General features: G+C 35.8%; 1 protein-coding gene across 2 annotated transcripts in view; it reads left to right on the forward strand.

Moving 5' to 3' along the window:
* Positions 1-22560, forward strand: part of ZMYM2 (zinc finger MYM-type containing 2) — a 103805-nt gene that overhangs the window by 15120 nt on the left and 66125 nt on the right. The window contains exons 3-4 of one of the 2 annotated variants that reach the window (XM_042959737.1): positions 17881-18382; positions 18644-18737. In XM_042959737.1, the coding sequence (XP_042815671.1) occupies positions 17881-18382; positions 18644-18737 (596 nt within the window). Of the gene's footprint in view, positions 1-17880; positions 18738-22560 lie in introns of both variants that reach the window. The other variant, XM_042959365.1, reaches the window with a different exon arrangement.

The following is a 22560-nucleotide window of genomic DNA, read 5'->3' on the forward strand; positions in this document are numbered from 1 at the left end:
TTCCATAGGTTACCTTTTAGTTTTGTTGTTTCCTTTGCTATTGAGAAGCTTTTTATTTTGATGTAGCCCCGGTAGTTTGTTTTATTTATTTATTTTTTAAGTAAGATCAAGGCCCAATGTGGGGCTTGAGTTATGACCCCGAGATCAAGAGTTGTATGCTTTACCAGCTGATCCAACTAGGTGCCCCTCAGTAGTTTTTTGATTTTGTTTCCCTTGCCTCAGGATATGAGGGAGTGACATTTAAACAGTGCCTGGAAAGATGTTCAGGAAAGATTGTTTCAGACAGAGGAAGATTGTGTGCATAGGGTCCCTTGAGCCAAGGGGATCTTGGGCTCTTCCATGAACTAAATGAAAGCTTAGTTTAGCAGAACCTTAGTGATCGAAATGGGGAAGAGCAGTGCTGAAATTGAGCCTAGCAGGTAGGCAGGGGTCAATCAGGCAGGAATCGGGGCACCTGGGTGGCTCAGTCGGTTAAGCCTCCGACCTCGGCTCAGGTCAAGATCGCAGGGTTCGCGGGTTTGAGCCCTGCGTCTGGCTCTGTGCTGACAGCTCAGAGCCTGGAGACTGCTTCGGATTCTGTCTCCCTCTCTGCTCCTCCCTGGCTCACACTCTGTCTCTGACTCTCTCTTTCTCTCTCTCTGTCTCTCTCTCTCTCTCAAAAATAAACATTTTTTAAAAAGTTAAGAATGTTACAGGTCAAGGGGAAAATCTTAGGTTGTCTCCCTAGTACACTGGAAAGTCACGTAAGAAGTAATTGGCATTGTCTGATTTAATTTTTAAAAGGATCTTTGGGTATTCTGGGGAATATGGTAGATAATGTCAGTAATCCAGCATCAAAATGATGGCGAATTTTTAGGATTAGAGGGATATATCAGAAGAGATGGATTAAAGTGGACAGTTTCTTGAAATGAAAAAAACCAAAAACTAGAATTTAAGTAAAAATTTGAAAAGAAAAAAAATGGACATTTTCAATATTTATTTTGGAAGTAGGATTGGATTTGGGGGTGACATGACTGGAAGTGAAGAAAAAAGAAATAGAGAATGACCTCCAGATTTCTGGTATGAATAGCCAGACATAGCTGGCAACGACTGGAGGAGTTGCGGCTACAAGAGTGAGAAAGCGAGTTAAAAGAACTCGATGTAGGAAGCAGACAGTTTCGGGTTTTGAAACCTCTTGATGGAGATAAATTAAGGAGACTAGGGTATTGGTAATATTTAAAATCAAGGGAATGGATGAAATCCCCACAGAAAGTTAAAATTACTTGAAAGTACTTTGCAGTTAAACTGTGGTCCTATGGGAAAGAAATGATTCCATATGCCTAGAAATTCTGTGCCCTAGAGATAACCTGAATGAGTTAATTGATTATTCATTTATTAGATCAAAGAGATTTTTGTTTAGATTCTGTCATAACTCTTGAGTGGATTTTAGTATATTAATGATTTTCTATCAGTTTCTAAAACCACAGTAGCATCATTTTGAGTAACTGATGAAGAACTGTTAAAAAGAAACTTTTGTGGCTATATTGTAAGCATCATGAGGGTATTAATCTATCTGTTAAATCATCCGTCAGTGGTCCCTTGGCCTCTTTCTTCACTTCCTCAGAGATTAGTAGTAGTATTACCAATTTAGTGTTTATTACTCCAGATACTTTTCAGTGCACATACTAATATGTACCCATAAGAATTATAATTTCATGTGTGCATTTGTGTGTGTGTGCGCGCGTGTGTGTGCGTTTTAAAAACATATACTGTATATATCTTCCTGCTACTTGCTCTTCACTTACTGGTATGTTTTCTATATCTTTGAGTTAGTACATAAGGATCTCCTCGTAGCTGTTGTGTGATATTTCATTTGGTGGATTTAATAACATAGTTTAGACATTCTACTGATGGACATTTAGTTTATTTGCAATTTTTTATAACAGTGCTGCACAGAATATATGTGTAGTAGTTTCTCTGGGTTCATGTGTGGTTTTGCTGGGGGAATTTCTGATGATAGGTGTGAAAATAGGAATTGCTGAGTCAGAGTATATGTTTATGTATTTTAATAGATAATTGCCAAATTGTCTTCCGCTGGACCACTGTATTGACCACATTTCCACTAGTTTCTCCACATTTTTGTGAACACTGGATATTATCGAATAATTAAATTTTTGTCAGTTTAATTTGTGTTCTTTCTAAAGTACAGATGTCAATTCTTTGTTATATCTATTAAAAAATATATGTAAATATAGAATGTATATTTTTTATTTTCTACATTTCTACACCTTCTTGGTTTTTGTTTTTGCTTTGTAAACATTTTATAAGGTAATGGGAGAAAATCCATGTTAGTATTGCAAGATAGAATAATTATAATGAATATGCAAGGCTTTTATGAAGGAACTTATAAAATAATACCATAGGACATATAAGATAACCATAATGGAAAGGCATGCCTATGTCTGAATGGGAAGGCTTCAATAATGTCAAAACGTTAATTTTTTTGTCTCTAAATTAATCTCTAAATTCAGTGAAACCCTAATCAATTCCAAGTGTATATGGAAATGGTACCAAATTTAAAAGGTAGAAAGGATAAACAGTGAGAAGGAAGACTTTCCTCTTCTCCCAACCCATTGGCACAGTTCTCTTCCCTAGAAGCAAACCACTGTTACCATTTTCTTAGATATTTATCTAGAGACAGTATATGCATACGTGTGTGCATATGCTTCTCTGTGTGTGTATGATGTTTGTGTTTATCCATTGTTCTGTACCTGGTTTGCACTTAATTTAAATGAGAAGTTGTTCCGTATTAGTATGTAAGGAGATTTTTAGAGCTGCCTTGTGTCCAGGACTGCAAAATACTGTATTGTCTTCATCATCATTCAATTTATCAGGCTTTTGAGAGAAATTTAGGGTGTTTCAATCTTTTTACTTTTCAACAAGTATCCTTTGATGTTTTGTTTTTAAAAAATGAGATAATGTGTCTGTAGGAAGGATGCTTAGAAGTGGAATTGCTTGGTTAAAAATGTTTTTTTGAGGTGCCCTCCATAAAAGTTATACCAGTTTACACTGATTTATGGTATGAGGCTCTTCCTGTACTGTTAAGCCTTTATTTTTCTTAAGTTTTTATTTAAATGTTTATTTTGAGAAAGAAAGATTGCATGCACATGTGAGTGGGGGAATGGCAGAAAGAAGGGGGGAGAGAATAGACACCGGGCTTATCCCATGACCACGAGATTACAACCTGAGCTGAAATCAAGAGTCGGACACTCAACTGACTGAGCCACCCAGGACCCCTCTTAAGTTTTTATTTAAATTCCAGTTAACATACAGTGTAATATTAGTTTCAGGTGTGTGATGTAGTGATTCAACTCTCCTGTACGACACCTGGTGCTCACTATGACAAGTGCTCTCCTTAATCCCCATTACCTACTGAATCTCCCCCATCCACCTCCCTTCTGGTAACCATTAGTTGTCTATAGTTGAGAGTCTGTTTCTTGGTTTGCATCTCTCTCTCTTTTTTACCCTTTGTTTTGTTTCTTAAATTCTGCATATGAGTGAGAGCATAGGTATTTGTCTTTCTCTGACTGACTTATTTCCCTCAGCATAATCCTCCCTAGCTCCATCCATGTCCTCGCAAATGCCAAGGTTTCATTCTTTTTTTTTTTTTATGGCTGAGTAGTACTCCATTGTGTGTGTGTATAAAGATATGTATATGTATGTGTATGTGTGTTCATATACATACATACGTATATTTATATACATGTATATATATATATATACATATACACACACACACACACACCCCACAACTTCGTTATCCATTTGTCAATCAGTAGACACTTGGGCTGGTTTCATCATTTGACTGTTGTAAATAATGTTGCTATATAAACATTGGGGTGCATGTATGGCTTTGAATTAGTATTTTTGTATTTTTTGGGTAAATACCTAGTAGTGCAATTGCTGACTCGTAGGGTAGTTTTTAACTTTTTGAGGAATGTTTTGATCTTTGTCAATGTAAGCAAAAAGTGGTTTCCCTTTAGAATTTAAATTTGCATCTTATAAATATTTCAATATTTAAGAGCCACTGTATTTCTTTTTCTAGTGAACTGTGTTCTTGTTTTTTTTTTTTTGCCCTTTATTCTCTTTGGTTGTTGGTTTTATCTTATTGACCATAGGATCTTTTTGTCTTGATTTTTTTTTTAGGATATGAGTTGCAAATAGTGCATCATTGTGGTATTCCCCCCCCCCTCCCCCCCGTAAATGTCTGGTAAAATAAAGGAATGTAAAATTTATCATTTTTTTCTTTTAAGTATACAGTTCAATGGCATTAAGTATACTTACAAATGTTTTGCGAAGATCACCATTATCCTATGTAGAACTTTTTCGTCATCCCAAATAAAAATTTTGTACTCTTTAAACAATAATACCCAGTACCCCTTTCCCCCACTTCCTGGTGACCTGTGTTCTATCTTTTTGTCTGTATTAGTAGGCACCTCAGATAAGTAGAACCATAAAACATTTGCCCTTTTTGTGTCTGAATTAGTTCATTTATCATAATTTTTTTCAAGGTTTTCTGTGTTGTAGCATGTATCAGACTTTTTAGGGCTGAATAATATTCTGTTGTGTGTACGTTTTGTTTGTCCATTCATTTGTTGACAGACTTTTGGGCAGTTTCCAGCTTTTGGCCATTGTGAATAATGCTGGTGTGAACATTGGTTCACAAGTATCTATAGGAGTCTCACGTTTCATTTCTTTTAGGTATATACCAGGAAGTGGAATTGACTGATCATATGTTAATTCTGCATATAACTTTTTGGGGAACCCCGAACTGTTCTCCATGGTGGCTGTACCCCATTTTACATGACTCTGGCCAGCAATGCAGAAGTGTCCAAGTTTTTTTCAGAAGTGTTCTAATTTTTGTGCATTTTTGCCTTGTTATTATTTATAAAAAAAAGAACTCCTTCCTAATTGCTGTGAAGTGGTTATTTTGTTTTTTTCCCTTATTTTGTTTTAAATTGCACAAAACACATATAAAATTTACTGTCTTAACCATTTTTAAGTGTATAGCTCAGTAGTGTATAGTTCAGATATCCACATTATCACACAGCGGATCCCCTGAACTTTTTCATCTTGAAAAACTGACACTGTACTCATTAAACAATTCCCTATGTATCCCTCTCCTAAGCCCCTGGTAACCACTCCTACTTCATATTTGTATGAATTTGGTTTGTTTAGATACTTCATGTAAGTGTGATCATACAGAATTTTGTCTTTTTTCACTTCATGTAATATCCTCACTATTCATCCATGTCATAGCACATAATAGGTTTTCCTTTCTTTTTATGGCTGAATAATATTCCATTGTATGTGTATATACACATTTTACTTAGCTATTCATCTGCCCATGAACATTTGGTTGCCACCTCCTGGCTATTTGTGAATAGTGCTGCCATGACTGTAAATGTGCAAAAATCTCTTGGAGATCCTGCTTTCGTTTCTTTTAGATGTATTTCCAGAATGGGGATTGTGGTATCATATGGTTATTCAGTTTTTACTTTTTTGAGTAACCTTTGTACTGTTTTCTATAGCTACTGTTCCTGTTTTAACCATCAATGCACAAGGCATCACATTTCTTCAACCAGCCAACCAACCAACTGACCAGTTGCCCCTCACCAACAATTACTACTTTTTGTTTGTTGTAGCCATCCTTATGGAAGTGAGATGATACCTTCTGGTTTTGATTTGCATTTCTCTAATTAATAATTTTGAGCATCTTTTCACGTGCTTATTGGTCATTTGTATATCTTTTTTTTTTTTTTTTTTGGTATATCTTTAAGATACAGAAAGTACTTAAGTCTTAAGGCCCATTTTTAAATTGTTTTTGTTGTTGACTTGTATGAATTGTTTATATATTCTAGATACAAATCTCTTTATCAGATGTATGATTTGCAAATACTTTCTTTAGCATTTTTTGCACAGAAGTTCTAAATTGTTTTCAGCTTTACCAGTGAATTTTATAGTTTTTTTTTTAAGTTTATTTATTTGTAGAGAGAGACAGCATGAGCAGAAGAGGGACAGAGAGAGCGAGAGCGAGAGAGAGAGAGAATAGATCCCAAGCAGGCTCCATGCCCATTGCAGAGCCTGACCTGGGGCTTGAACCCATGAACTGTGAGATCATGACCTGAGCCAAAATCAAGAGTTGGATGCTTATTTGATTGAGCTACCCAGGCGCCCCTGAATTTTATACTTTCCATATGTTTTCTTGTTATTTTTATTTTTTTTTCAATGTTTACTTATTTTTGAGAGACAGAGACAGAGTGTGAGTAGGGAAGGGGCAGAGAGAGAGGGAGACACAGAATTCAAAGCTGAGCTGTCCGCACAGAGCCCGACGCAGGGCTAGAACCCATGAACCGTGAGATCACGATCGGGCCGAAGTTGGATGCCCAACCGACTGAGCCAACCAGGCGCCCCTGTTTTCCTGTTATTATTAGTGCCCTTTTGTTTTAACGTTTTTTTTTTTTTTTGTTTTTTTTTGTTTTTTTTTTTTTTTATTTATTTTTGGGACAGAGAGAGACAGAGCATGAACGGGGGAGGGGCAGAGAGAGAGGGAGACACAGAATCGGAAACAGGCTCCAGGCTCCGAGCCATCAGCCCAGAGCCTGACGCGGGGCTCGAACTCACGGACCGCGAGATCGTGACCTGGCTGAAGTCGGACGCTTAACCGACTGCGCCACCCAGGCGCCCCTATTGCCTGTGTTTTTGATGTTTTGTATCCAGGAAATCATTAACAAGTCCAAAGTCATGAAACCTTTCCTTTATTTTAAGAGTTCTATAGTTTTAGTTCTTTAAATGTAAGTCTTTGATCCATTTTGAGTTAATTTTTAATATATGGTGTAAGGGTTCTGTTGCACCTTTTTTTTTTTTTTTTTTTTTTTTTTTTGAAATGACCTTTATCATTGATTGATCTTGGCATTCTTGTGTATTCACCTGACTAACTATCTGGAGATTTCTTTCTCGGCTCTATTGTTTGTCATTGGCCTGTATATTTGTCTTTATGTCAGTACCAAGCTGTTTTAATGTACTGTAGTAGCTTTGTAATAAGTTTTGCAATCTGAAAGTGTCAGACCCCTCTAGCTTTGTTCTTTTTTTTCAAGATTCTTGTCCCTTGAGATCCACATGGATTTTAGGATGACACTCTGCAAAAAAAATTTGGGTTTTGATAGGGATTGCATTAAATCCGTAGATTGCTTTAGGTGTAATATCGTCCTCTTCATGTTAATCTTTTCATCCATGAACATGGTATATCTTTCCATTTATTTGTGTCTTTAATTTTCTTTTAGCAGCGTTTTGTAGTTTTCATAAGTCTTTCAACCTCCTTGGTTAAATTTATTTCCATGTATTTTATTATTTTTGATGTTACTGTAAATGGAATTATTTTCTTAATTTCCTTTATGGATTGTTCATTGTTAGTGTGTAGAAATGCAACTGATTTTTCATGTTGATTTTGTGTTCTGAAACTTTGCTTATGTTTTCAAAATACAAGATTATGTCATCTGCAGAAATGATTTTACTTTTTGCTTTTCCTATTTGGATGCCTTTTATTTCTTGCTTAATTGCTCTGGCCAGAACTTCCTGTACTATGTTGAATTAAAATGGTGAGACTAGGCATCTGTACGTTCTAATCTTAGAGGAAAGACATTCCATCTTTTACCATTGAGTGTGATGTCAGCTGTGGTTTTTTCCATATGTGGCCTTTATTATGTTGCAGAAGTTTCCTTCTCTTTGTAGTGTATTATTTCTATCATGAAAGCATGTTGTATTTTGTCACAAAACTTCTTTGCCTCAATTGGGATGATGATGTGTTTTTCCCCCCTTTCTATGTATTAATATGGTATATTATTTTGATTTTCTTACGTTGAATTACCCTTGCATTCTGGGATAAATCCCACATGGTCCTGATACATAATCTTTTTTATGCTTCTGATTTTCTCCTGTTTTGTTGGGGATTTTTGCATCTATATTCATAAGGAATATTGGTTTATGGTTTTCTTGTAATGTCTTTGTCTGGATTTGATATCAGAGTAATGCTGGCCTTGTAGAATAAATTTGGAAGTGTTCTCCCCTTCAGTTTTTTGGGGAAGAATTTGAGAGGGAGCAATGTTAATTCTTTAAATGTTTGGTAGAATTTATCAAAGAAGTCATCTGTTCCTGGGCATTTCTTTGTTTGGAGATATTTGATGACTGATTTAATCTCCTTGCTTGTAGATCTGTCTAGGTTTTACATTATCTTATCCAATCTAATCTCTACACCCAGTGTGGAGCTTGAACTCACAACCTGGAGATCAAAAGTCTACCAAATGAGCCAGCCAGCTGCCCCTAGATTTTGTATTTCTTCCTAGGGTAAGTTTTGGCAGTGTGTGTATCTAGGAATTTAGCCATTTTATCTTGGTTATCTGATTTTGTTGGCATATAATTGTTCATTGTGCTCTCTTATAATTGTTTCTATAAAATCAGTAGTGATGTCTTACTTTAATTTCTGATTTTGATAATTTGAGATTTTCTTTTGCTTCATAGTCTAGCTAAATATTTAATTTTTTCAAAGAATCACCTTTTAGTTGATGTCTCTTTTTTTTTTCTCTATCTGCACTAATCTTTATTGCATTCTTTCTGCTAGGCTTGGGTTTAGCTTGCAGATTCTGATTTCTTAAAGTATAAAAGTTATTGATTTCGGATATTTTTAAATGTAGGTGTTAATAGCTGTAAGTTTTCTGCTGAGCACTGCTGTCATTGCATTCAATATTTTGGTATGTTTGTGTTTTGTCTTGTAAATTATAGGAAAAAAGTACTCATAAATTAAAAGTACAGTAATACTGGCTTTCTGTTGATTTATGTAGGTAATTTCACTTACATTCTTTATTTCTTATGGCTTCAATTTATTCTGTAGTGTGTTTTTATTATTGCCTGAAAGGTAGCATTTCATGCAGGTAGTAGCATTTCATGCAGGTAATAACATTTCATGCAGGTAGTAAACTCCTGCTTTTGTTCTCCTGGAAATGTCTTAATTTCTCCTTAATATTGGAGGAATTTTTTGCTGGATTTAGAATTGTTAGTTGACGTTTTGTGTTGTTGTTGATCACCTTAATAAATATGTCATCTCACTAGCTTCTGGCATCCATGGTTTCTGATGAGAAATGAACTGGTAATCTAAATTATATTGAGCATTCATTGCACGTGATGAGTTACTTCTTTCTTAAAATTATCTTTGGTGTCTATAATTTGATTATTATGTGTCTTGTTGTGGATATCTTTCAGTTTATCTGACGTGGAGTTTGTTGAGCTTGTTGGATGTGTGTCATCCAGCATTTGGGGCTTTTTTTTGCCATTATTTCCTCAAATATTTTTTCCTGTCCCTTTTGTTCTGTTTATGATACATATGTGGGTATGTTTGGTAATGTTTTGTAGATTCCTCAGGCTCCATTCATTTTTCTTCCCTTTTTCCCTTGCTCCTCAGACTGGATAGTTTCAGTTATTCTCTCTTCCAGTTTACTGATTCTTCTGCCTCTTAAGATCTGCTATTGATCTTCTCTAGTGAATTTTTCATTTGTTATTATATTTTTCATTTACAGAATTTTTACTTGGTTACTTTTTAAAAAAAAATTTTTTTTTTTAACATTTATTTATTTTTGAGACAGAGAGAGACAGAGCATGAACGGGGGAGGGTCAGAGAGAGGGAGACACAGAATCTGAAACAGGCTCCAGGCTCTGAGCTGTCAGCACAGAGCCCGACGCGGGGCTCGAACTCACGGACCGCGAGATCATGACCTGAGCCGAAGTCGGCCGCTTAACGGACTGAGCCACCCAGGCGCCCCACTTGGTTACTTTTTATAATTTGTATCTGTTTGTATTTTCATTTTGATTATGCATTGTTTTCACATTTCCTTTTGTTCTCTGTCAATGCTTTCCTTTAGCTCATTGAGCATATTTAAGATAGTTGATTTAATGTCTTTGACTACTTTTTCCAATGTTTGGGATTTTTCAGGGATGGTTTCTGTCAAATTCTTTTATTACTGTGAATAGGACATACTTTTTCTGTTTCTTTGTATGTTTTACAACATTCTGAGTATATTATGTGTAACTCTGGATGTCTGACTCTCCCAGTCTTCACAGATGGCTGAGTTTTTACTTGTTGAGGGATGGAGCCATTTGTTTTTGACTTTTTCTAAGTAACTTTTTAACAAAATATATATTTCTTGTTGTGGTCCTTGAAGTTTCTGTTCCATTATTCCTATGGTGAACTAGTGACTGGACAAAAATTTCCTTACGTATTGGGGTGGAAAAAAAATGAGATAAAGGGTCATGTCTCATTAGATAGATGCTTTTGGGAAAGCTGCTCCTGCCTATACAGATGAAACCAAGAGAATATCTGCTCCAGGCCACCCAAACACAGTCCCAAATTTTTAGAAGTTCCTCACTGCCAGTCCTCTGACAAGCCAGACTCTCCAGGAATGCAGGATGCTAACCCCATAGCCAAGTTGGGGTGAGGAATGGGGGATGGTTGCCGGCTCATGCGTTTGCTCACTTGTGAATGATCAGCATTATCTTCCTCAGGCACTACTCTGGTGATTAATGAGTGTGTTCAGTGGGGTTTCAGGGATCTATAATTGGTTCCAGTCACTCTGTCCAGCTCAGTGGTTACTTGGGTGGAGGGACCCTTACCTAGAACTTCCCACTTTGCCATCTTGTTGATACCTGTCTTGATTTATTTTTCATATTGTACTTAAGAGGACCTATCGCTTTGTTCCACTGAAAATTTTGTGGTGATCGGGATGCTTTTTACCTTATGACACTTGAATATTAACTACAAGTTTAACTTTACTTGTAATTTAGTCATTTAAAAACTTTATTAGGTGTTAAAAGAATTTTACCTTTTTGAGGCATTCGGTCATGATGAATCCATGCTGTTCTGTTTTTCCTCTTCTAACATTTTTTATTGTAAATTTATGTTGTCTTCATTTTATTTTACTTATTGTTTATTTTTTTTACATTTTATTTATTTTTGAGGGAGAGAGAGCACAAGTGGGCCACCTTGAGGTGCAGAGAGAAAGGGAGACACAGAATCTGAGGCAGGCTCCAGGCTCTGAGCTGTCAGCACAGAGCCCGATGCGGGGCTCGAACTCACAAACCGTGAGACCATGACCTGAGCTGAGCCGAAGTTGGACACCCAACCGACTGAGCCACCCAGGCACCCCTCTTTATTTTATTTTATATATTTTTAAATATAATGTATTGTCAAGGTAGCTAACATACAGAAGTAAAACAATTTCCTCATTGTAAAATAGCTAATTAGAATTGACTCGGTGCAGAAAAGTGCCTAATGATATAGGCTTTATATAGATAATGTAGAAGTGGTCAACTTTTAGTCAGATTTAAATCAGATTTAATCAGGTCAACTTTTAATCAGATAAAAGGAGTAAATTAAGTGTTTGGTGGTTGAAACATTCTCAGTGACATATAGAGGTGGCGAAATTTATTTATAGTCTAGGATTTGGGAACAGTTGTTATAGTTGAGTACTTACTCTGTTTTTGAGAAGTTGATTACTGCAGAGAACTAACTGTGGTAAAGAAAGTTCTATTCTCTGCTCCACTGTTTTCTTCCGAGAAGAATGAATTGGTACCTAGCAGCCAGCCACCAGAGGGAAGTCAGTTCTAGCTTTTCTGTCTTGGAAATGGTCTTCTGTTTTAGGTGTGCTAAAACCATAGAAAGGATCCAGAGAACTCATTAAAACTGCATTAAAAGCATTAAAAGCTTTTAACTGCATCAAAAGCCTATACATTTCATATCATAACATCAATAGATTTATGCCTTATTCCTCTGAAAATTGTTACCTTGATGAGGATATTTCCTGCCTTATGGCACATGAATATTAACTGCAAATTAAAGTTCATTTGTTTTTTTAAATCCCCTTTTAGCCTGGCACTTGGGCTTGATACCTCTTTTTTTTTTTTTTTTTTTTTTAACTTTTAATGTTTCTTTATTTTTGAGAGAGACAGATACAGAACACGAGAGGGGGAGGGGCAGAGAGAGAGGGAGGCAGAAAGAGGGAGACACAAAATCTGAAGCAGGCTCCAGGCTCTGAGCTGTCAGCACAGAGCCCAATGCGGGGCTCGAACCCATGAACTCTGAGATCATGAACTGAGCCGAAATCGGACGCCCAACCATCTGAGCCATCCAGGTGCCCCAGGCTTGATATTTCTTCTTTTGGATACTTGCATATTTTGAATATTGAGTTGGTTTTTGTGTTACTGAATTTTTTATTAATAAGAACTGTGCTATATTATTTTATTGTTTAATATTTAATTACATATTGGATATCATGAATATTCAAATCCTGACATCTAACTTCTTGTCTGTGGTCTTGGGCAACTTAGCTTTGAAGATGATAATGATTATTTTTTTAAGTAAGCTCTAGGCCCAACGTGGGACTTACACTTACATCCCTGGGATCAAGAGTTGCATGATCAACCAGCTGAGCCAGCCAGCACCTCTTGTTTTTAGATCTGTATAAAGAAGACAAAGTGATTTCCTTCATGGATTTGCTTTAACATGAAAATTTGGCTCATAACAAGCATCAAATAAATGTTAAATATTACTGGATGGATGTACTAATTTTTAAAAAATTTCATTGAGTTATGAAAATTTTGAATCAATGTTATTCAGCATATTTCAACTTTTAATACCTTCTATAGAGTGGTAATGTTAAAAATTTTTTTGATGTTTACTTAAATTTATGTGAAGGTTTCCCTTAGCATAGATTATTGTTTTACCATGAAGAAGTCTTCCTTAGTGAGGAACTGTTTTAGAGTAATGGTGTATATATATTTTAGTTTTTGGAAATATTTAAAACATCTTAGAGTGTGGAATGGTAATTTGTAGATCTTTGTGAAAGGCAAGTAGTCACCCCTTACAGTTTTAGATACAATTATCCATTTTCTTTAAAGCAGATATAAATGTATCTTCTGCCATTTTTCAGTATTAGCATGTCATCCACACTGGTGCACATACAGCTCTTGCTCTCAGAGCAATGATTTTGAGACTGGTTTTGGAATTCACCTTTTGTTTTTTTTTTTAATTTTTTATTTTTTTAAATTTACATTCAAATTAGTTAGCATATAGTGCAACAATGATTTCAGGAGTAGATTCCTTAGTGTCCCTTACCCACTTAGCCCATCCCCTCCCAACCCCTCCAGTAACCCTCAGTTTGTTCTCCATATTTATGAGTCTCTTCTGTTTTGTCCCCCTCTCTGTTTTTATATTATTTTTGTTTCCCTTCCTTTATGTTCATCTGTTTTGTCTCTTAAAGTCCTCATATGAGTGAAGTCATATGATTTTTGTCTTTCTCTGACTAATTTCACTTAGCATAATACCCTCCAGTTCCATCCACGTAGTTGCAGATGGCAAGATTTCTTTTTGATTGCCGAGTAATACTCCCTTGTATATATAGACCACATCTTCTTTATCCATTCATCCATTGATGGACATCTGGGCTCTTTCCATACTTTGGCTATTGTTGATAGTGCTGGGGACACATGGGGTGCATGTGTCCCTTCGAAACAGCACACCTGTATCTCTTGGATAAATACCTAGTAGTGCAATTGCTGGGTCATAGGTTAGTCCTATTTTTAGTTTTTTGAAGAACCTCCATACTGTTTTCCAGAGGAGCTGCACCAGCTTGCATTCCTATGGAATTCAGCTTTATACATAGTACTTGAATTCTGATGTCTTGGAACCATGGGTAGTTTTAATGTATTGAAGTATGGCTTTATTATAGAAAAGTTAATCTATTTTATCTAACTCAGAAGAGGTTTTTGTCACAGTTAAGTGAAAATACAATAGCCATTCCTATAAAATACTGTTTGTTACTACAAACATTTCATTACTATGTTAAATAGGATGTGATGCCCTCTGGAAACTAAACTTGGTTTAAGTAAGATGCTTAATGGTTAGAGAATAGCAGAGTAGATATCAAATAAGGGATCAGAATTTTATAAGTAAAGGTTACTTAAAAATAACTCTGGTAATCAAAGTTAACATAGGGGTTTTTGCCTTCTTGCCTTTCCACAAATACTTGGGAAAACTGAGTGTATACTCTGTGCCCAGGCACTGTTTTAGACATGCAGTGAGAAGAGCAATTAGTTATGGTCTATCCAGTGTTTTCATAAAATGGTTGATATACCCCTGTTTAATGTCTATGAAAAGTGCTTAACCTGTATTCCTCTTGTATCTGGTGATAATTCCTTCATCTTTAACTAACGCTTTATCAACTTTTTATTATTTTCTGTTACTGACTCCTGTCTTCCCCATTATTTATTTTTAAAAAACATTTATTTATCTAAATAATCTCTACACCCAATGTGGGACTCGAACTCATCACCCCAAGATCAAGAGTCACATGTTCCTCTGATTGAACCAGCCAGGTGCCTGTTTTTTCCATTATTCATTCAGGTGCTTAGCTGCCTGAAATTCTTTTTAGATTAATGTTGACTCTTAAGTGCAATTTTGTGGGACTCCTGCATGGCTCAGTCAATTGAGTCTTGATTTTGTCTCAAGTCATAATCCCAGGATCATGGAAATGAGCCCTGTGTTGGGCTCTGTGCTGAGCATGGAGCCTGCTTGGGGTTCGTTCTCTCTCTCTCTCTCTCTCTCTCTCTCTCTCTCTCTCTTTCTCTGTCCCTCTACCTCTCTACCCCTCTGCCTCTCTCCTCTGCTTGTGTGCGCTCTCTCTCTCTCTCTCTCTCTCTCTAAAAAATATAAATCTGAAGTGCAACTTGTTGGTCACCTCTCTTACTCAGACTCCCTGCTTCTCCCATAAGCAATGTCTATCAGTATAGTGTGATCCTTGCAGAGTTTTTTTCATGAATTTACATAAAAGTTATGTACTTTAGGAAAAATAGAATATGTGTGTGTATGGGTTTTTGGGGAATGCATAACGTTGTAGTAATGATACTCTGCTTTCTTGTAACTTTTTTTCGGTCCACAGTAATCTTACTGATCTTTTCATGTTAGTAAGATCTGCTTTTTAAAAAACCCTAATCTGTTCAATTTTTTTCCATCTCCTGTCGTCACCTTTGTTTTCAGCTACCATCATCTCTCAGTTGGATCAATGGCCTTCTAGGTGGTTTCTTTGCCTCTAGTCTTGCCTTCTCATCCATTTTCCACATAGCAGCCCGGGAGATGTATTAAAAACATAAGTGACATGTTAACCTTTTGGTGGAAACACTGCAATGTTTCAACCTGTTACAGTAAAATCCAAACTTGTGTTTAAAATTCATGATTTCTGATTGCAGGGATGTGTTTTGTTTGTTGATTCCCACTCACCCCCCACCGCCCTCAGGTGTCCAGATCAGTGTCTTGTGCATACTAGGTTGGATGCTTTGTAAATCTTTGTTGAATGCAGTTAATGAATTAACTTGTTGGCATTGGAAGCTTGTTCTGTGCATGTTTTTATATCTCCTACAATTCTTCCCTACCTTGTTCAGCCACATTGGTCTTTATTTTATTGCTTGGATTCACCAGCTTCATTGCCTTCAGACTTGAATGTAGGAATGCCCTTCCTACAATTTTGCCACAGTGGAATCTTTCTTGTCATTCCAGATTTCAGTGTAAATGTCACCTGGCCAAAGAGGTCTTCTCTGATAACTCTATTACCAATTTGTTGTTAAAAACTTTAAATTTTGCTTTAAAAACAAGTGAGAAATTGTGTTCAAAAATTAAGAAAAACAATGAAATATACAATGAACAATTTCTCTATCCCTCTCCTTGTTATTCCATCTGCCAAAGTGATATGTATAGTAGTGTCATCTTCATTGTTTCAGAAGCTCTTTATAGCAAAATAAGCAAATGGCAGCATATATGAAGTAGTAAATGTTCTTCAACCACCCTTTTTTGTTTTTTATTTTTTTAAACCGGGCTAAGTGACTTTATTAGAGAAAGAGGATTACAAAAGACTCAAGAGTTGGCCTTGGGGCTCTTGAACCAGTCTTTTAAGACTTGTACAACCACTGTTTTCTCACCATCTCAGAAAACCTACTCTATGAAAATTAGGCTACCATGTATAAACCACTTCAAATTCCCGTCCACCTTGTCTCCAAATTAACCTACACCCCCCTGTCCCCCTTTTTTTTTAACCTACAGTCTATATCCACCCTTTATCCTCTGCCTCTTCTATATTTTCTTTCCTGTTTAGTCACTGAAACTAAGGTGATTGATGTTCAAGATTAGTTCTGCTACCACCTGTGTCCATGACCTCATCTTCTCCCATTGCTCAAGAACTTACCTTCTTTCTTTTCTGGCTCTTCACTGTTAACTCCTTGCAGTCTCTTTGGCTTCAGCATAGCCCTGCATATTTATCAGGAGCTCAGAAAATAATTGGTTGAATACAGCAGAGTAATGAAGAGTTTGGACTACTGAGTTATAAAGACCTGGGTATGCATTTTAGCTGTGTGACTTTGGCAGGTTAATTAGCATCTCCAAGACATAAATTCTTCTTCATTAAAATGGGACAGAAATTATAACTATATCAAGTGTTATATTGAAGATATAACTAGGAAGTGTAGTGTATATATTTCCTGTGGCCATTGTAACAAATTACCATAACCTTGGTGGCTTAAAACAATAGAAAATTTTTGCTCTCATAATTCTGGAGGTCAGAAGTTGGAAATCAGTGACACAGGGATCAAATCAAGGTGTCAGCAGGGCCAGGCTTCCTCTGGAAGCTTTGGCAGAGAATCCATTCCTTGCCTCTTCTACATTCTGGTGACTGCCAACATCCCTTGGCTGCATCACTTCAGTCGCTGATCTGCCTCTATGCCTGTAATCTCCTTTTACCTCCCTTTGCAAACTGGTGCATTTAGGGCCCACCTAGCTAATCTGTTTCTAAATTCTTGACCTTAATCATATCTGCAAAGACCCTTTTACCACCATATAAGGTAACATTTACAGGTTCCAGGGATTGGGATCTGATATCTTTCAGGGCCATTATTCAGCCTGATACATGGATATAAAGCATACATCAATAGTGCCTGGCAAATAAGGATTTAAGCTTTCTGGATAAGGTCAACAAGGATTTCAGATTCTCAGAAGGATTCGATTATATAGTTGTAAGGGGGCCAGGGAATATGAAAAAAAAAGGGATTAAAAAAAGATGAGGCAAGGGAAATTAGGGATTAGATCATGTCAGCTTATTCAATACAGTAGATACATAGGATAAATGTATAGAGAAGGGATTTTTATTGTATAGAGAAGGTTTTTGTTATTTTCCTGTTCAAACGTATATTGAAGGATTTATCCATGTTTCCAATGGTAAAGTTTATAGCTTAAATAGTATGGTAGAAAGGAGGTGGTGGAAGTGCGAATATACTACATATCGTTACTGAAAATTGGAGGATTACCTTTTTATATTGCAAGAGGTTCCCATGGAGACTATATGAAATTTAGTGAATGACATCATAGAATGGATACCAAATTTTTCCTTTATTAAATAAGAATTGTCATTTAGAATAAAAAAGAAAATTATCTTTAAAAAGTTCTTTCAGGGGTGCTGTGGGTGGCTCATTTGGGCGTCTGACTCTTGATTTTGGCTCAGGTCATGATCTCATGGTTTGTAAGGCTGAGTCGCACGTCAGGCTCTGCATGGACAGTGCTGAACGTGCTTGGGATTGTCTCTCCCCCCCCCCCCCCCCCCCCCCTGCCCCGTGCTTACATGTGCTCACATCCTATCTCAAAATAAACACATCAACTTTAAAAATAAAAACCAAATAAATAAATAAATCTTTCAGTTAGAAAAGCAAAAGATTATACTGACATTTGTTTTCTTTTTCTTCTTTCCATCTCCTTGACAGGTTTTTTGGCATGGACACAGGTTCAGTGGGAGGATTAGAATTGACTGATCAGACTCCTGTTTTATTAGGGAGTACGGCCATGGCAACTAGTCTCACCAATGTAGGAAATTCATTTAGTGGTCCACCTAATCCTTTAGTTTCTAGATCTAATAAATTTCAAAACTCATCAGTGGAAGATGATGATGATGTTGTTTTTATCGAACCCGTACAACCTCCCCCACCTTCTGCACCAGTGGTAGCTGATCAAAGGACTGTAACATTTACATCATCAAAAAATGAAGAACTACAAGGAAATGATTCCAAAATTCTTCCATCCTCAAAAGAGTTGGCTTCTCAGAAGGGAAGTGTAAGTGAGACAATTGTCATTGATGATGAAGAGGACATGGAAACAAATCAAGGGCAAGAGAAAAATTCCTCCAATTTTATTGAACGGAGACCTCCTGAATCTAAAAACAGAACCAATGATGTGGATTTCTCCACTTCCAGTTTTTCAAGAAGTAAGGTAAATGCAGGAATGGGTAATAGTGGTATCACCACAGAACCAGACTCTGAAATTCAGATTGCTAATGTTACAACCTTAGAAACAGGTGTAAGCTCTGTGAATGATGGCCAATTAGAAAATACTGACGGGCGAGATATGAACTTAATGATTACACATGTAACATCACTGCAGAATACCAACTTGGGAGATGTCTCTAACGGACTGCAGTCAAGTAATTTTGGTGTTAATATACAAACATACACCCCATCTTTAACTTCACAGACCAAGACTGGAGTAGGACCTTTTAATCCTGGTAGAATGAATGTGGCAGGAGACGTATTTCAGAATGGAGAATCTGCAACTCATCATAATCCTGGTAAGCAGTACGTGATCTACCCCATGTAAACGAATTTATTTGCTTGCTCCTTTTTTTATTGTAGTAATTGGTACTACCTCGGTTAGTTTAGTCATGTAAGTTAAGTTAATTCTGTTGACTTGTAAGTTTGAAATTTTAGCTGATAAGAGATGTAAAACCATGTATTTCTCTGCAGATTATTAGAAAATCATAGAAATTTATGTCTAAAAGATTGGAGAAAAATGCCTTTTACATTAACTACCACTGAAGTCTAACAGTTTGGCATCTTACTTGTCATGTAATTACTTTTTGCTAATACAATTTTAGTTCTGTCTAGTAGTAATGTGTAAATAGTGAAAAGAAGATAAACACACTTATGTAACAACCTGGTATTGTATAATGGGCACATTTAGATTTGTTTTTACTTTACTTGTGTTTAATTTTGACTCTTATCGGATTTTAATTTTTTCTTACTAGCATTTTATATTTTAATATTTGAAGGCTGGTAAATTTTGCAACTATCTGAAAAATTTTTCTTTAGACAGTTTTGCTCTGTGAAAACATTAAAAAGAGAAGTTACAAGAACTCTGGCTTTTTGATGACCATGTCTTTGTATGTCCCTTTATCTTTCACCTCTGCCCCTAAACCTTTACATGTCTGTCTTTCTCATATATCCTTCTTTCTGTTTCTCTCATTTTTTCATCCTTTTAGGCTTATTAGCAACTTTATCAGCCTAGAAATTGTGGAGAATAATAAAGAATGACTAAAGCTTAGTGTAGAATGCTGTAAAATGCTGGTCATTTTTCCTTTTTACTTATTTTTTTTGGTTATGAGTGATATTTAATTGTTGAAGAATGTTTGGAAAATCTGTAATTAAATCCCTGATAATATTTTATTAACTGAAGATTACCGCGTCAGTCCTTTGAGTGGTTTTCTTTCAGTCTTTTTCCTTTGCATTATCACTTGGTTGACATGCAACTCTGAATAATTTTGCTTCCTGTTTTTTTCCCATTTTAATATTATGTTGTATTTTCTCATACCAATAACATTTATATACAAGTTTTAATGACTGCATAGTGGATATGGATATATCATTCCCATATTTGGTGTTTACAGTTTCCCATATTTTGCTATTATAGATTTATGATGAGCATCTTTGTTCAAATTTCTCATTATTTCTTTAGAGTATATTTCTAGAAATGAAGTTACAAGGCCAAAAGATATCACTGTCCCTATCCTTCCAAAGACTTTTGGTTGAAAAAAAATCTATCTGGTTTATAATGACTTTGGAAGAAATAATGTTCCTTATTATTCAATTTGTAAAATATCTCATGCCTTCCAAGACCCTTTCCCTCTATGTGTGTATATGTATTTTTGTAGGCAAGTCTGGGTATGGGCATGTATCTGTGAGTTTGTATGAGCATTTTAAAGTTGTAGAAATATATTGTCATATTGCCGTCCAGAAAAGTCTTACAAACTTACACGTCAGCTGTCTATATGTTAGTTTCTTTCTCATTGTAACTTTCAGGCTCAAATAAAAGTTTAAGATGCTAATGCTCAAATTAATTTGAAAATAAGTATTTTGTCTTTATTGTAATTATAAATATTTTAAAAACATAAGTATGAGGAAGGAAATAATCTCACCATTGAGAGTAGTACATTTAATTCTAACCTGAGATCATAGTTTAGGTATTGTTTTGTAAACTCTTTCTTCCTACTGCCCCTTTAAATACCTAACAAAGCATCTTGAACTTTTGACCATATCAAGTCTATATGTTTGATTTATTCTCTATTTAGCTTGGTTCCAGTTTTCACTATTTAAATAACTCTTAAGGATATTTTTATGCCTGTATCTTGAAATACTTATTTCTTTAGGGATATTGTTGAGTCAAAGGGGCATATCATTGTAAGAATTGTGTTTTTGGGGGTGCCTGGCTGGCTCAGTTGTATAGTGTGTTACTCTTGATCTTGGGGTTATTGGTTCGAGCCCCATTTTGGATGTAGAGATTATTTAAGAAAAATAAAAAATAAAAAATCTTAAAAAAAAAACCCAATTGTGTTCCTTTTTACTCAAGCTCTTATACAAGGGAATGTATACTACTTATCAGAAAAAAACTGAACAGATATACCTTTTTGCTCTTTTGTTTCTGAATTAGCTCTTGTTGTTAAATGTGCTGTTTTTATTAGTAATAGGGAGTTATAAAATCTTGGCTATTTATACTAGCTTTCAGACTAATTGTAATTTGGGCAAATTAAACTGCTGCCCCCTGATGTCCTTTGAATAAAATAGAAGGTTTAGACAAAACTTACCTTCCTAAAAATATTTTCATGTTGGAAGATGTGAAAATTTGGTAGCAGAAATATATAAGAACTGAAAAATAGATAAATGGAGACATATTATTTATACAGGGTCTAAAACTAAATTAGAAAAAAAAGTATGCCTTTTTTTTCAAAATCAAGTTAATAGATGCCCTTAAATTTAACTCATTTCTTTAAGAATATGTTCAAGTGATAAACCTGCAAAATTGAGCATATGTTCAAATACAAGTTTTGATTGGAGGGCCTTCATAAGGTGGAATTTTCAATTAGTGACTACAGTTGGCTCTTAAAAACATAGTAAGGGTTAAGAGTGTCAACTTCCCCTCTCCCCCCACCCCCTATGCACTTGAAAATCCATATATGATTTTTTGACTCCTCCAAAACATAACTACTAGTAGCCTTCGGGTTTTGTTTTGTTTTTAACTAGTAGTCTACTGTTGACTGGAAGCCTTACTGATAACAGCACGTATTTTCTGTATGATATGTATTATATACTGTATTCTTATAGTAAACTAAGCTAGAGAAAAGAATGTTATTAAGAAAATCATAAAAAAATACTTTTACAATACTGTACTATAAAAAAATCTGCATATAAGTGGACTCACTTAGTTCAAAGCCATGTTGTTCAAGAGCCAACTGTATTTTCTTTGTAGTCATTAATATATGTATCTATTTATTAAAACTGGTCTATTACCCTGATCATAGCAGAATAACAGGATTCCAGAATGCACTGTTTATTCAACGTATGAAGTATAATTTTGTGGAGAGGGGTATTACGGACTAAGGTAAAATTTCAGTAGCAGTGTTATGTAGCCCCTTGAAATAATTATATTGATGGACTGGGTCAGAACCAGGAAATCTCCGTCTTCAAGGTTTTGAAATTAAAGAAGTTTCCCTGAGCTCTAGATAAATTTGTACTTCCTGTGGAAGGAAAAAGACCATTGTTTTTCATATAGAAGGGTAACTTTTTATGTATGGAAGTTGAAAATTTGGAATAACCTAGAAAAGAAAAAAATTACTAGAGACAATCGTAGAATTTAGAAATGGTGGCCTGTAAAGTTTCAAAAGGAAAAAAGGTTACGGTATTGATAGTGTAGTGAGAGATCTGTGGAGCAGTAACTAGTGTAGTAAGCAGGAGACTTTCTGCTAAGTACCAGCTTAAGAGAGAAAAAATAAATTCTGCACTCTACTGTTAATGTTGCACATATCTTTTAATTCTGTGCTCTGCTGAAACTGTTTGCAGTAAGACCGTAATAATGATGTGGGATGAGTCACTATATGTTGGCTTATCATTTCTGTGTAACACTCTAATTTCTTTGGTATTATGTGGTCTATTTAGAGGCCATGGAACTAGACATGGGAAAAGCTGTTTTTATTTTTAAAAATGTTTATTTATTTGAGAGAGAGAGAGAGAGCACGCGCACGCATGCGTGCAGGTACGTGAGTGGGGAGAAGCAGAGAGAGATGGGGAGAGAGAGAATCCCAAGCAGGCTCCACGCTCCGTGCGGAGCCCTACGTGGGGCTC

This window comes from Panthera tigris, chromosome A1 (genome assembly GCF_018350195.1).
Source record: "Panthera tigris isolate Pti1 chromosome A1, P.tigris_Pti1_mat1.1, whole genome shotgun sequence".
NCBI lineage: Eukaryota > Metazoa > Chordata > Mammalia > Carnivora > Felidae > Panthera > Panthera tigris.